At 43.8% G+C, this 12,495-nt stretch overlaps 3 protein-coding genes across 5 annotated transcripts; 2 read left to right on the forward strand and 1 right to left on the reverse strand.

Moving 5' to 3' along the window:
* The first annotated feature begins 1,456 nt into the window (after window positions 1-1,456).
* Window positions 1,457-6,850, forward strand: LOC141821910 (vacuole membrane protein KMS1-like). Of its 2 annotated transcripts, none has more exons than XM_074709290.1 (8): window positions 1,457-1,742; window positions 2,686-2,897; window positions 3,206-3,284; window positions 4,260-4,565; window positions 5,798-5,952; window positions 6,067-6,183; window positions 6,267-6,440; window positions 6,522-6,850. In XM_074709290.1, exons 1-8 carry the CDS (start codon window positions 1,676-1,678, stop codon window positions 6,696-6,698), a joined length of 1,287 nt encoding a protein of 428 aa, XP_074565391.1. In that variant the 5' UTR covers window positions 1,457-1,675; the 3' UTR covers window positions 6,699-6,850. The 2 variants fall into 2 exon arrangements, with proteins under 2 accessions (XP_074565391.1, XP_074565392.1); XM_074709291.1 differs by having other exon boundaries at window positions 6,563-6,850.
* Window positions 6,851-7,900: 1,050 nt separating this feature from the next.
* Window positions 7,901-10,055, forward strand: LOC141817486 (calcium-dependent protein kinase 20-like). 2 transcript variants are annotated; one of them, XM_074705138.1, is made up of 7 exons: window positions 7,901-7,945; window positions 7,976-8,552; window positions 8,765-9,061; window positions 9,153-9,268; window positions 9,344-9,511; window positions 9,584-9,814; window positions 9,897-10,055. In XM_074705138.1, the coding sequence occupies exons 1-7, from the start codon at window positions 7,901-7,903 to the stop codon at window positions 10,053-10,055; spliced, it is 1,593 nt and encodes a 530-aa protein (XP_074561239.1). The 2 variants fall into 2 exon arrangements, with proteins under 2 accessions (XP_074561239.1, XP_074561233.1); XM_074705132.1 differs by having other exon boundaries at window positions 7,901-8,552.
* A 125-nt stretch (window positions 10,056-10,180) lies between these two features.
* LOC141822494 (putative pentatricopeptide repeat-containing protein At5g52630) lies at window positions 10,181-12,172 on the reverse strand. Its single transcript, XM_074709943.1, has one exon. The coding sequence runs from the start codon at window positions 12,170-12,172 to the stop codon at window positions 10,373-10,375; it is 1,800 nt and encodes a 599-aa protein (XP_074566044.1). The 3' UTR covers window positions 10,181-10,372.
* Window positions 12,173-12,495: the final 323 nt, after the last annotated feature.

Below are 12,495 nucleotides of genomic sequence, written 5' to 3' on the forward strand. Positions count from 1 at the left end.
TTCTTCATCGCGATGCTTGTGGCCTCATCCGTGCCGACGACAAATGCACTCGGTTGTTTCAAGGATTGCTATGACCGATGCGCCAACGGTAAGATCGGCAACGTGCCTTGCGCCACCATGTGTGCCCAAGCTTGCATCGTGCCCGACCTTAAGGATATCGAAGCGGAAGCCAAGCTCAACGGGGGGAATTAGTGTGTGCTTTGCAATTCTTGGCCTACAAGAATGAGAAATTAATAATGAGAATTATCGTCTTATATTTGTTATTTTTTTAAAAAATTATTATTTATTGTTGTTGAATGTTCCTGAATTATTTCAAATATTAATTTATAATTGTGTGTGTGTTTTTTGTCTGTTCTATTGTTGTGAAATATTACTAGTTATTAATCCATTGTGATATAAAAACTAAATAATAAATTTGGATGCATAAGGTTGCACACAAAAAGTGAACACAAGAAGAAGAGAGAAATATCCAAGCAATGTATCTTTGTTGACTGAGGTGCTATTCTGACAGTAGATTTTTATCAATATAGTAATATCGTGTCTTCAAAAAATTCCTTAAAGAATTTTCTGATATGGAGCCGTTTCGGCGATGGAGCCAGCCACTATAAAAAATTTATCCAATACAAATAAATCGTGAGGCTGATCATATGAGGCCACTGAAGTGGTGGATTTCACCTTTTGCAGAAGAGAAATGCCCTAACACAAATAATTCTTTTGCACGGAGCCCTCAGGATGGCCTTATACATTCAAGGAGCATTTGTCCTAAATAAGACATTTTGCATCGATGAAAGTTGACCCCAAGATCCATTATAACAAACACTCATGTAAGTACCAATTGTGTCAACTCGTTCCTAGGACATAGCTGAGTTGGTTATGACAGAATAAAATTGCAACCGAGACAATACTTCTTCTGTCATGATCAACTACAGTTTCTCGATTTGTCTCTTCACAGATGATCGTGATATCGATCGTGTAAAATCGCTGGATGGTGGATTTCACCAATTGTGCCAACTCATGGAGAGGAGGGTAAATAATTTGGCCCCTTGATATTAATGATTGATCTATCATCTTTCACATTGTTATTATTATTCGAGTTCGACCTAAATTTAATAATTTTAAATATGAATAAAATATTTTTCACCCGCAAAGAACTCGGCAATGTTTAAATTAAAATAATTAATTATATTTAAGAAAAATGAATGTGACTGGTTCTTAAATTTAGACAAATTGGAAGGCGAAAAAGAAAAATGATACGGTATAAGCCCTTTAGAACCGTAGGATCTGATCGAACTAATCTCGACCGATCGTTTGCTCGCGAGGTGGATGATTAAATAAAGATAGAATCATGTGATTCTGGAAAATAAAGGGACTTGTTTTCAAAATGTCTTTTTCGCTTTTTTGGCCTCAGGTATTTAAGTGCAAGTGTGCAACGCGAGATGCTTGGGGAACACGACACTCGCGTGCTTGCTTGCTTCGTCGCATCTACTGCGATCCGACGACGCCAAATCGGCACCCCGCAGGTTGCTGCTCGATTCAAGGATCGCACGGGAAGTAGGTTTCCGGCCGAGATATCGCCGTCGCCGGTTACGTCCCCGTTCGGTTCCTCCCCCTTCCGGCGCTCGATCGAGGGTTGAGATCGCCGGCGCGCTTCTGGGATTTGGCACTGTAGGCGAAGATGGACCCCGGGGAGGCGCCCGCGAGTTCTCAGGAGCCGTCTGTGGATCTGGCGCCTGTGATCTCTGGTTAGCGTATGCTTAGAAACTTTTTAGCCTCGTTGCTGTTTCGAGAATTAGGGGAATTTTCCTCCGGTGGTATTTCTATGTTATCTTTTGATTTCTTGGCTTGGAATAGCTCTCCGTGATCTATAAAATTCTCGGGAAGCATGCCGCTAGCATAAAACTCTGCTCTTGGGATGAGAAGAAATAGAGAGAGTCAACCTAGCTGGATAATGGAGAACAAAAAAACGTTAATTGTTTAAAAAAAAATTCTATCTGTATCGGATGGGGAGCTTGCATCGGATAGGAAGTCGCGAAAATACCACGCAAGGAAGAACGACAACTCTACTAACTTGTTGAGTGGGAAATTAGGTTTCTTCCTTCTCTAGAAACCCTAGGTAGCCCCCTCCGCCCACTAACTTAAATAAATATTAAAATTACCAATACAACCCTTAGAGTTACATAATTTCAAACGGTTCCAAACAGAAGAAAATCATGAATGTTATCAAACAAGTGTTTTTTTTTCCTTATAAAATATCTTGTCGAGCTTGTCAGTTTATTTTCTTAAACTCCTCAAATTAGAAGAACATCATGAATGCTCTTTTCAGTGATTGCAAAGCTTTGTACCAAAGGACTAAGTGCAACCTATTCATATCAGGATGTGCTAGCTGAAATTGTTGGCAAAAAGTATCTCTCACAATGATTTTAAATTCACTTGAGAAAAATGGTTCTATTGAGATGTGTTTTTTTTATGTTACACATCCACTCATCACCATCTGCCCATAACTCAAATACATTTTGTTAGCTGTTGCTATATGACCCTTGAGTTTCGAGAAAATGAAACAATGTAAAATGATTTTCTGTAGTTATCATATCACACTGTAGAAATATGACTATTTTGTTAAAATTTCATTATAAACTTAGTTCTTTTTAGATATGCCTGGCTAAATTCTATTGTTTCCTTATGCAGAACTTCAGAAAAAGCATCAAATGGATTTACAAAATTTGACCTTGACAACTCAGCCCTTCAGGACGCTGCAGCTATTCATACTTGCTACATTGCAATATTTAAGAAGATCACTTGTATATATTATCACTAGAGGCGGTGTGCTCTTGTTCTTGATTATACCATTATTGGCCATTGGACTTCTTTTCACGAATGAGTATGGCCCCCAAGGGAAGGTATTCTTGCGACTTAATTTTATATCTTTTATATGCCATTACATTGATCTATCAATATTCGCTAAAATTTTGCTAGTGGATGAAATTAGTCAATGGATTGTATGAGTTACACTTAGCGATATTCTATAGATTGAGCTGTAATATACTACTTTTTTTGTTTGATATTATATTTTTTCTAATAATATTATAAGATTATTTATATTGTTTGTAAGAGGTTAGGAAGGTCTTTGTAAGAGCTGTTGTTCATACTGTTAAAATAAATCTATAATTACATAGTATTATTCTGTTGACTTTTGACATTCTTGCAGCACATTCAAGAGCTCACTAGATATGCAAAATTTATGTTATGGTGGGTGGCACTTGGGATAGCATCATCGATTGGGCTTGGTAAGTTCGTTTTCAGTTAACTGTTGTTGCACCCTCCAGAAAAAATGAACTTCTCATGCTACTGATTCATGAGTTTAAGTAATTAGGTGTACTCTTTAAGTTTTTGTCTTACTCGTGTTGTTTCTCCAATACAACTTAGCAGCTAACACATATATCTGGTCTGTTGAAGGTTTGTAAATACAGGGAGTAACTCACTGAATATTAAAATCAGAAAATTCTAATCTTCAGCATTATGTAATGGCACAAACCGATACTTATTATTTAACTTGAAGATTAATCATCTTCAATTATCTTCTTTGGGTAGGTAGGACACAATTTAAAATGTTTGTCTTCTTCAGGAACTGTCTTGCAATCACATTGTATTCTTTTATTTATTTCACTTGTTATCTTTCTGTTTCAAATATCATAACCAGTCAACTATATTTAAAAAGGCTATCACTTGGTTGGATTTGACTTTTGTTTCTGAGAACTGTTATTTCTTCTCTCTGACATTTTTTATCATCACACTTCTACATCAAAACGGCAATATGGTAGGCCCAGCTGTTATGGATCAACTATATGGATTTCATCCTGCCACTGATTGGCTATCAAAATATTTAGAAAATTTACTATGAAAGAGATCTTAGGTGTTTTGCGGTAAAAAATGAGTGATGTTGAGACTGGTAAAGCCAAAACAAATCTGTAGCATATGTGGTTCTTTTATAGCAATTGACTTATGGCACCATGGAAAATATTTAATCTTGTATCCAATTTTGTGGTTCATATAATGTATTAGTGTTGATGTCAAGTTTTTGCACTTTAAACCAGATTATTTCAATAATATTCTGCAAAATCATCTAGCTTGCCATTCTATCAGTTGAAACAATACAAACGTGATAAAAGTTTGTTTTGTATATGCCATGTGTGCTTAACACTTTTTGGTACTTCTTTGTTGCGTTCTTCCTTTCTAATTAACTTGTTTTATTTTTTCTGTAGGTTCTGGCTTACACACATTCGTACTCTATTTGGGCCCACACATTGCCTTCTTTACAATCAAAGCCACACAGTGTGGTCGAGTTGATCTAAAACGTGCACCATATGACACCATACAGTTTAAATCTGGTCCTTCATGGCTCGAAAAACACTGTTCTGATTTTGGAGCTCCAGTCTATCCCTCCTTACCTGATTCCCGAGTTAGAGTTTCTATGAGCAGTATACTACCTCATGTTCAACTAGAGGCTTTCCTTTGGGGGTTGGGTACTGCACTTGGTGAACTTCCTCCTTTTTTCATCTCTAGAGCAGGTAAGTCCTTGCCTAAAACTTTGTTATGAATTAACAAAGCGTCAGACACTTTGACATCCTTCTGATTTTGTTGATTTTTCACATTCATAATTGGCCAGATCCCATGCCTCCAGAATTACTGGTTACTAGAAGCCACAATTTTAGAACAGTATGCCAAAAGAACCTGTTATTTGAAAATTGCATATACTTGATGGTTGTTGCTTTGTTTTTCTCCAAATACCCCTTTCTGGAGAAACCATCTAGGTGGGCCAAAAAACTCTCAACAGAATACATAGATTTTGCAACTCATATTCATTTTATTTTATTTATTTTTCTTAAAAGTTAGATATAGTTAATTTTCTATTAAAACATCTAGACAGGGGTATCTTGGAGGAAAATCTAGTTATAGGTGCTGCTTGCTTATTTTCTTGGAATATGTTACATTAGGGCCTTCCTGGTCATTTTTTGGGACAAAAACAACTTTGGGATATATGGAATATGAATCAATATTGTAGACTGTATGATGTATCTCAAAATTTATTACAAAATCCTTAAAATTTCTGATAGTAGACTGTCGGATGTATCACTATTGAACTGGAATGCCTTTATAATTATTTCCAACCTCAAAAAAATCTTTGGATAATGCACATGAGCAAAGACTCTTCTAAAAGATGTAGTTACATGCCAAAAAGAAATGGCGTCTTATTCTACTGCTAAATAACGTCCTATATCTTTTTTTTTTTGTTTGTTTTTGGTTTTGAGCATGAGCTCTCCCCACACCACACCGTATTGAACGTGAGGCTATTTCCTGATCAAGGCACCTTGTTTCGGCTTTCTTATGATCCTTGTTTTGTCTCTCTTGGGATAAGATCATGAACTGTTTCTTGATGCTGAAATTAAAATGTGCTTATAGCCTTACAGTGTCTCCATAAATGATGACAGGAATGACATTTACTAGCAACACTATACCCTACGTAGGAAGAATTAAAATCTTTGCAAAGATTTTTCAGCAAGATATATCTAATTTTGAACAGTGAATGCACCATTACTAACTTGTTTAGAGTTTACCATCTGTTGGAAAACAAGAAAAAAAACCTTTTAAGTCTTGATTTTGTTACTAAATATTCTTACCTGATACCCAAAAAAAGGCATGTTAACTTTAATGATTTGTTTTTTCTATTTATCGGTTCCTTGAATATTAAGCAACTTAGTTTTACTACAAAAACTGTACTGACACATGAGAAGTATTGCAGCTCGCTCGTCTGAAAACAAAGTGGAGACATTGGCAGAACTAGATCCTGCTTCGTCAGAAGATGGGGTTTTCTCCTCTTATTTGAAACCAATTAAGCATTGGCTTCTTTCACAGTTCCGACGCCTTAACTTCTTCACAATACTACTACTAGCTTCGGTTTGTATCATTCCAATGTCGATATGTATTCATTCCCTAGTAGTCAAAAGAGTTGTGCATAATGAAATAGCTGCTCATGAATCATCCTCACTTTTGTGATGGTTGCAATTGTAGGTTCCTAACCCACTCTTCGATCTTGCCGGTATAACTTGTGGACATTTTGGAATCCCATTTTGGAAGTTCTTTCTAGCAACCATGATCGGAAAAGCAATAATCAAGACCCACATTCAGGTTCATTAGCCTTTTTATATTTGTTTGGAAATCTATCTTTGCCACTCATTGAGGGAGATAACTCTATTGTTTTATTTTTCCAGGCAGTTTTTATCATCTCCTTGTTCAACAACGAAATATTCGAATGGTTGGAGAATAAGCTAATATCGATCCCCGGTTTCCCGCCTCTTCTAACAAAGCTGGCTTCCAACCTCAACATAATTCAGGAGAAGTATCTACCATCTTCCGATTCAGCATTGACCATCTCAGATGGAATGGTTAGTTGATCTCTTATCTTGTAAAAAATACAATCTTTTCACTTCCAGTCGATATCCAATCCAATTCTCGCTCGTTCGTAGGCAAAGCGTTGGAACTTATCCTTCACTTTGATATGGAACAGCGTGATCTGGCTCGTGCTCATAAACTTCGTAATGAAGATAGTCGATGCTACTGCACGACGATACCTCAAGAAACAGCAAGACTTGGAATTGACGACCATGGCTGAAGCACCAAAATTGAAATCTGTCTCCAGCTAATAATCGTATTAGAAAGCATTAATTTCACTTGAATGATATGATTTATATTGTTGTGTATAAATAGGGAAAAAATAACTAATTAGCTATAAACATCATATGTTTATGATTTTAGGATAGGATGAGAAATGAATAGAATCTTCTATTCTTTTTTTCTTTTGCAAAAGATGAATCTGCCACTTTAGCGGTCTCACGAATCTTCTATTCCTGAGAGAAGAAGCCAGATGTATCAAGGCACAAAATAATTATAAATCGACATGATCTGCTAATTGTAAAATACAAATTATATCGGGGATCAGCATTGTTATCCAATTATCTGACAAACCTACTAGGGATTGAGTTCCATAAGTTATCTCTGGGACATAATTGAGTTGGTTACGATGGAACAGATTTATTGAAGTGGATAAGGGTCGAATTTCAACGAAGCTGTAGTAAGGTCCTCCTTTATTGTAATCAATTGCAACTTCTCGATTTATTTCCTCATACATAGTCGTGGGGACAATCATATCAAATTATTAGAATGATAGATTTCAGTCCCCGAGGCAATGACGCAATGGTAGGACATCCGGGTTATGACCCAGGGACTTGCAGTTTGATCTCCAGCTACGGTATATTTGCAGGAATTTTTCTCCAAATGGAGAACGCAATCAAAGGATGCTGGGCATCTGGATTGGCTGCCTTACCCTGGTGGTCGGTGGGAAACTTCCGTGGAGGTCATCACACTGATTGGGATTTATTATCTGCCTTACCCTGGTGGTCGGTGGGAAACTTTCGTGGGACCGGGCTGGATTTATTATTTTTTTTTTAGAACGATAGATTTCATCTTTTAAGAGTTCCACAAGGTGCCATTAGACCCTTAAAATAAGGGTCATTAGATAATTAGGGTCACGAGAATCTCAAGGATATTCAAGCCTTGTTCTTCACGTTAGTCAACGAAGTCCAAAATTATTTACGAGAGTCAAACCAAGTCCAAGCCCTGTTCTTCACGTTAGTTTTCTTCAAATCCTACTGCGACGTCGTTGGCCAATTAATCGTATTAAAATCGCCGGCGATCTCCTCTGTTTGACTCCTCTGCGAGATATAACTGGGGACTCTTCCTTAATCCTGGCATCAAGTTGGGGTTTCAATCGAGAAGAGGGTAGAGAAAAGCTCAGATTTTGGCTTCGAAATCCAAGATTTTTGCAAAAGATCGAAGCTTTGATTCAATGGGAATTTGCTACGCTGTTCCCGTCGATCCAGAGATGAAGAAGGTGGCTTCGGCGGCGGCGGCGGGGAAGAAGGAGAAGAGGAAGACGAAGAGGATGAACCCCTTCTCGCTGGGCTACCACCGCGCGGCCGCGCCTGGCTTCGCCGTCCTCCAGTGCCCCAGCGGCGGCGACATTGCCGCCAGGTACGAGCTCGGCCGCGAGCTCGGCCGTGGCGAGTTCGGCACCACCTTCCTCTGCACCGACCGCGCCACCGGCGAGCGCTTCGCCTGCAAGTCCATCTCCAAGCGGAAGCTGCGCACGACGGTGGACATCGAGGACGCGCGGCGGGAGGTGGAGATCATGCGCCACCTGCCGGCGCACCCCAACCTGGTCAGCCTCAAGGAGACGTACGAGGACGACGTGGCGGTGCACCTGGTCATGGAGCTCTGCGAGGGCGGCGAGCTCTTCGACCGCATCGTCGCCAGGGGGCGCTACACCGAGCGCGCCGCCGCCGCCGTCATCCGCACCATCGTGGAGGTGGTCCAGATGTGCCACCGGCACGGCGTGATGCACCGGGACCTCAAGCCGGAAAACTTCCTGTTCGGAGACACCAAGGAGAATGCCCCTCTCAAAGCAATTGACTTTGGCCTCTCCCAATTTTTCAGACCAGGTAATTCATTCTATAATTTAATAGCCGTCATCCGCACCATCGTAAAGTAGGCAAGGGTCGAATCTCGACGAAGCCGAGGCAATGTCCTCTTCCGTCGTGATCTGTAATTTTTCGATTTACCTCCTCACAGATGATTGTGTATTGTGGACCGATCGTGTGGGATCACTGGGGTGATGAATTTCATCTTTTATTGAAGTGTGTCAAATGTGCAGGTGAGCGGTTCACTGAGATTGTAGGCAGTCCTTATTACATGGCTCCTGAGGTTTTACTCCGAAACTATGGCCCTGAAGTTGATGTCTGGAGCTCAGGAGTCATCCTCTACATCTTGCTATCCGGTACACCACCATTTTATGGAGAGACTGAACATGGAGTTGCGGAGGCGATCATTCGTTCGGTTGTCGATTTTAAAAGAGACCCGTGGCCTAAGGTTTCCGACTATGCTAAAGACCTCGTCAAACGAATGCTCGAACGCGATCCAGACAAACGTTTAACGGCTCAACAAGTTCTTGGTATTACTCAGTAACTCACTCACTCACTGTCCTTCAATCTGAGGATTGCATTGCTAGATCATGTCATGTATCACTTGCATTGCATTTTTAGATCATCCTTGGTTGCAAAATGGGAAGAAGGCCCCCAATGTCAATCTCGGTGAGACTGTTCGGGCGCGACTTCAACAGTTTTCGATGATGAACAAGTTCAAAAACAAAGCTCTCAAGGTTATCGATAGTGTGTCATTTGGTTGCTGACGTCTGGTTGCTAGTTATAACCGATTCGCTGCGATAATTTTACAGGTCATGGCGGAGCATTTGTCGACTGAGGAAGTTGCGAACATGAAGGATATGTTCGAGAGTATGGACATCGACAACAAGGGCAAGATAACCCTCGAGGAGTTCAAACGCGGCTTGCATAAGCTTGGCCACTCGGTTCCCGATTCATATTTGAAGACACTAATGGAGGCAGTGAGTTTCAACCTGTTTCACTTCCATCGCACCTCATAATGCTAATGATACTGAACTCGTCTACATTGGCAGGCTGGTGTCAATGGAAATGGCACCCTCGACTACGGAGAATTCGTCACGATCTCGATCCACCTGAAAAGGATCGGAAACGATGGGCACCTGCGTGAGGCCTTTCGATACTTCGATCAGGACAACAGCGGATACATAGAGATTGAAGAGCTGAGGAGTTGCTTGGCAGATGACCTGGGCCCAAACCATGATGAAGTAATTTACGCGATAATCCTCAACGTCGACACCGACAAGGTCTGTGCCCCCATATCACTGCTGCTTGTGAAACCTAATTTAGATTGAAACAAGAACTGAGAGCTTAGTTCCTGGCCTGCAGGATGGCAAAATAAGCTACGAGGAGTTCGCGGCGATGATGAAGGCTGGAACAGACTGGAGGAAGGCGTCGAGGCAGTACTCGAGGGAGAGGTTCACATCCCTCAGCTCCAAACTCATCAAGGATGGCTGGATGTTCGCGTCGGCTGGGAAATTATCGTAAACATTTATCGTATCACTTTGTTTGCATTGGGATGTTTGTTTCCTTCTGTTTCTTCCAAATTGTTGTGGTGGTGGTGGTGTACATATCGTGCCAAGAGAAAGGTCGAGACATGTTCTTCTGTTTACCAATTTGGATCAATAGATTCTAAATTCGTCTATCTTTTGGACTCGATCTATCAATCGATCGCTCTTGATTTCTTTTCCTCTTTCGTCGGTTTGTTTACGACGACGCCGGAAGTCTTTTTCGAGGTTTAGGGAGGCAGAATTGCCCTTGTAAATTGAGGAAGTTATTGAACTGAGGAAGAAGGTTGGGTTGCATCACCAGTAGTCTCCACAGGAGCAGTCGCCGTGGTGGAAGCTGTGGAAGCGGTGGTTGTCCCTCAGCACCACCACCACCCCCGGCGTGCATTTGGTCAGCCACTTGATGGCCGTGTGGCAATCGGCGCACACCCTCAGGTTCTTCATCACCCTTATCGGCTGCCCGTCGGCCACCAGGAGCAGGCCCAGCGCGATGGCCAGCCGCTCACTGTGGAACCTTATCGCCGCCCTCTTCTCCTCCCCGCCGACGTCCTGAAGGACTTCCCTCGTGTCAGCCACGTACCCGGCTTCCTCCATCCTCCGCTCCACCTCCTCCAGTTTCGCGTATATTTCGTCGGACCTCGGGTGCGACCTGTCGCTGGAGACGAAGGTGTGGACTTTTCCGGCGGCCTCCAGCCAGCTCAGCCCCGTTTCCTTGCGCACGCCGCGGTCGCGCATCGCCTTCCTCGCCCGCGCCGCCTCCGCGTACCGGCCCGCCGCGGAGTACGCGTTGGAGAGCAGCACGTGGGCGCCCGAGCTCAGAGACCCCGTTTCGAACAGCTTCCCCGCCGCGTACGCCGCCGTGTCGGCGTCCTTGTGGATGCGGCACCCGGTGATGAGCGCGCCCCAGACCGACTCCGTCGGCGCAATCGGCATCGCCTCGATGAAGGAGACCGCCTCCCTGATGCGGCCCGCCCGGCTGAGGAGGTCCGCCACCGCCGCGTAGTGCTGCGGCCCTGCCTCGATGCCGTGCTCCGCCATCGAGGCGAAGTAGCGTTTCCCGTCGTCGACGAGCCCCGCGTGGCTGCAGGCGGTCAGCAGGCAGAGGAAAGTGATGAAATTTGGGGCAAAGCCGGCGGATTTCATCTCGCGGAAGCGGGCGAAGGCGGCGCGGGTGTGGCCGTGCTGCGCCGAGGCGATGAGGATTGCGTTCCAGGCGCCGAGATTTCTTTGGGGCATTTCGTCGAACAGCTTGTAGGCATGTTCCGCGATCCCGCATTTGGAGTAGAGCGAGATGAGGGAGCTGCCGACGAAGGTGGAGGAGTCGAAGCTAGTCTTGAAGCAATGGCCGTGGATACTGGAGCCGAGCTCGAGGAGGGTGGTGGTGCTGCAAACCCTAATGACGCAGGAGTAGGTGAAGTCGTTGACCCCCGGAGGTTGGAGCTCGGCGAGGGCGGCCTTGAACAAGCGAAGAGCCTCGGTGTCGAAGCCACACTCCGCGTAGCCGTAGATCATGGCGCTCCAGGAGACGACGTTTCGGTTAGGCATCAGATCGAACAGTCGCCGGGCGTCGGCAATTAGGGCAGACTTGGCGTACATGTCGACGAGGGAAGAGGCGACGAAGACGTCGTCGGCGAAGGGGGTTTTGAGAGCGAGGGCGTGGATGGAGGAGGACAGGGAGGTAGAAGATATGGCAGCGGCGGCCTTGGCGGCGGAGGGGAGGGATCGGTCGGAGGGGGCGACGCCGGCGAGGAGGAGGGAGCGGAAGGCGGCGAGGGTAGGGAGGGGGAGGCCGTTCTGGGCGAGGGCGGCGAGGAGGGAGGACCAGGCCGCAGGAGGGAGAGGGGAGGGGGAGTCGTCGAAGGCGGCGCGGGAGTGGAGGGGGAGGCCGCAGCGGGCGTAGAAGGTGATGAGGTGGTTGGAGAGTGGGCGGAGGGCGGCGGAGGGGGAGGAGAGGAGGCCGGACTTGATCAGGTGGGCGTGGAGCTGCTGGCCTTTGGGGAGGGATCGGGCGGCGGAGAGGGAGAGGAGGAGATCGGCGATGCCGGTCGGCGATGTCGGCAGCGATGCCGGCGCGCGGGAAAGGCTGGGTAGCCGCATATAAACACCGCTGCGAGACGAACGAAGTGACGCCTAAACAGCGCATATATATAGGCGTGCCACGTAAGCTAACTCCAGTTGGCGCCTATGCAAAATAATTTATGTATAAATAGTTTCTGAGAAATTAGTTTTCCAAAAATTAGTTTTTATTTATTTAGAGGGAGGGAATAAGAATAACATTAAAATTATTTATTTATTTAGACAAATCCAACTTAAAGCAACTTTAAATAAATCTTAAAACTCAAAACATTAATCCCATTAATCATAAAAATTTAAAATTAAATTAAAAAATAGACAAAACAAAATTTGATATTTAAGAGCGC

The sequence above is a fragment of the Curcuma longa genome, chromosome 2 (assembly GCF_044706935.1).
Source record: "Curcuma longa cultivar G26 ecotype Majalengka, Jawa Barat chromosome 2, ITB_CL_G26_1.1, whole genome shotgun sequence".
Taxonomy (NCBI): Eukaryota; Viridiplantae; Streptophyta; class Magnoliopsida; order Zingiberales; family Zingiberaceae; genus Curcuma; species Curcuma longa.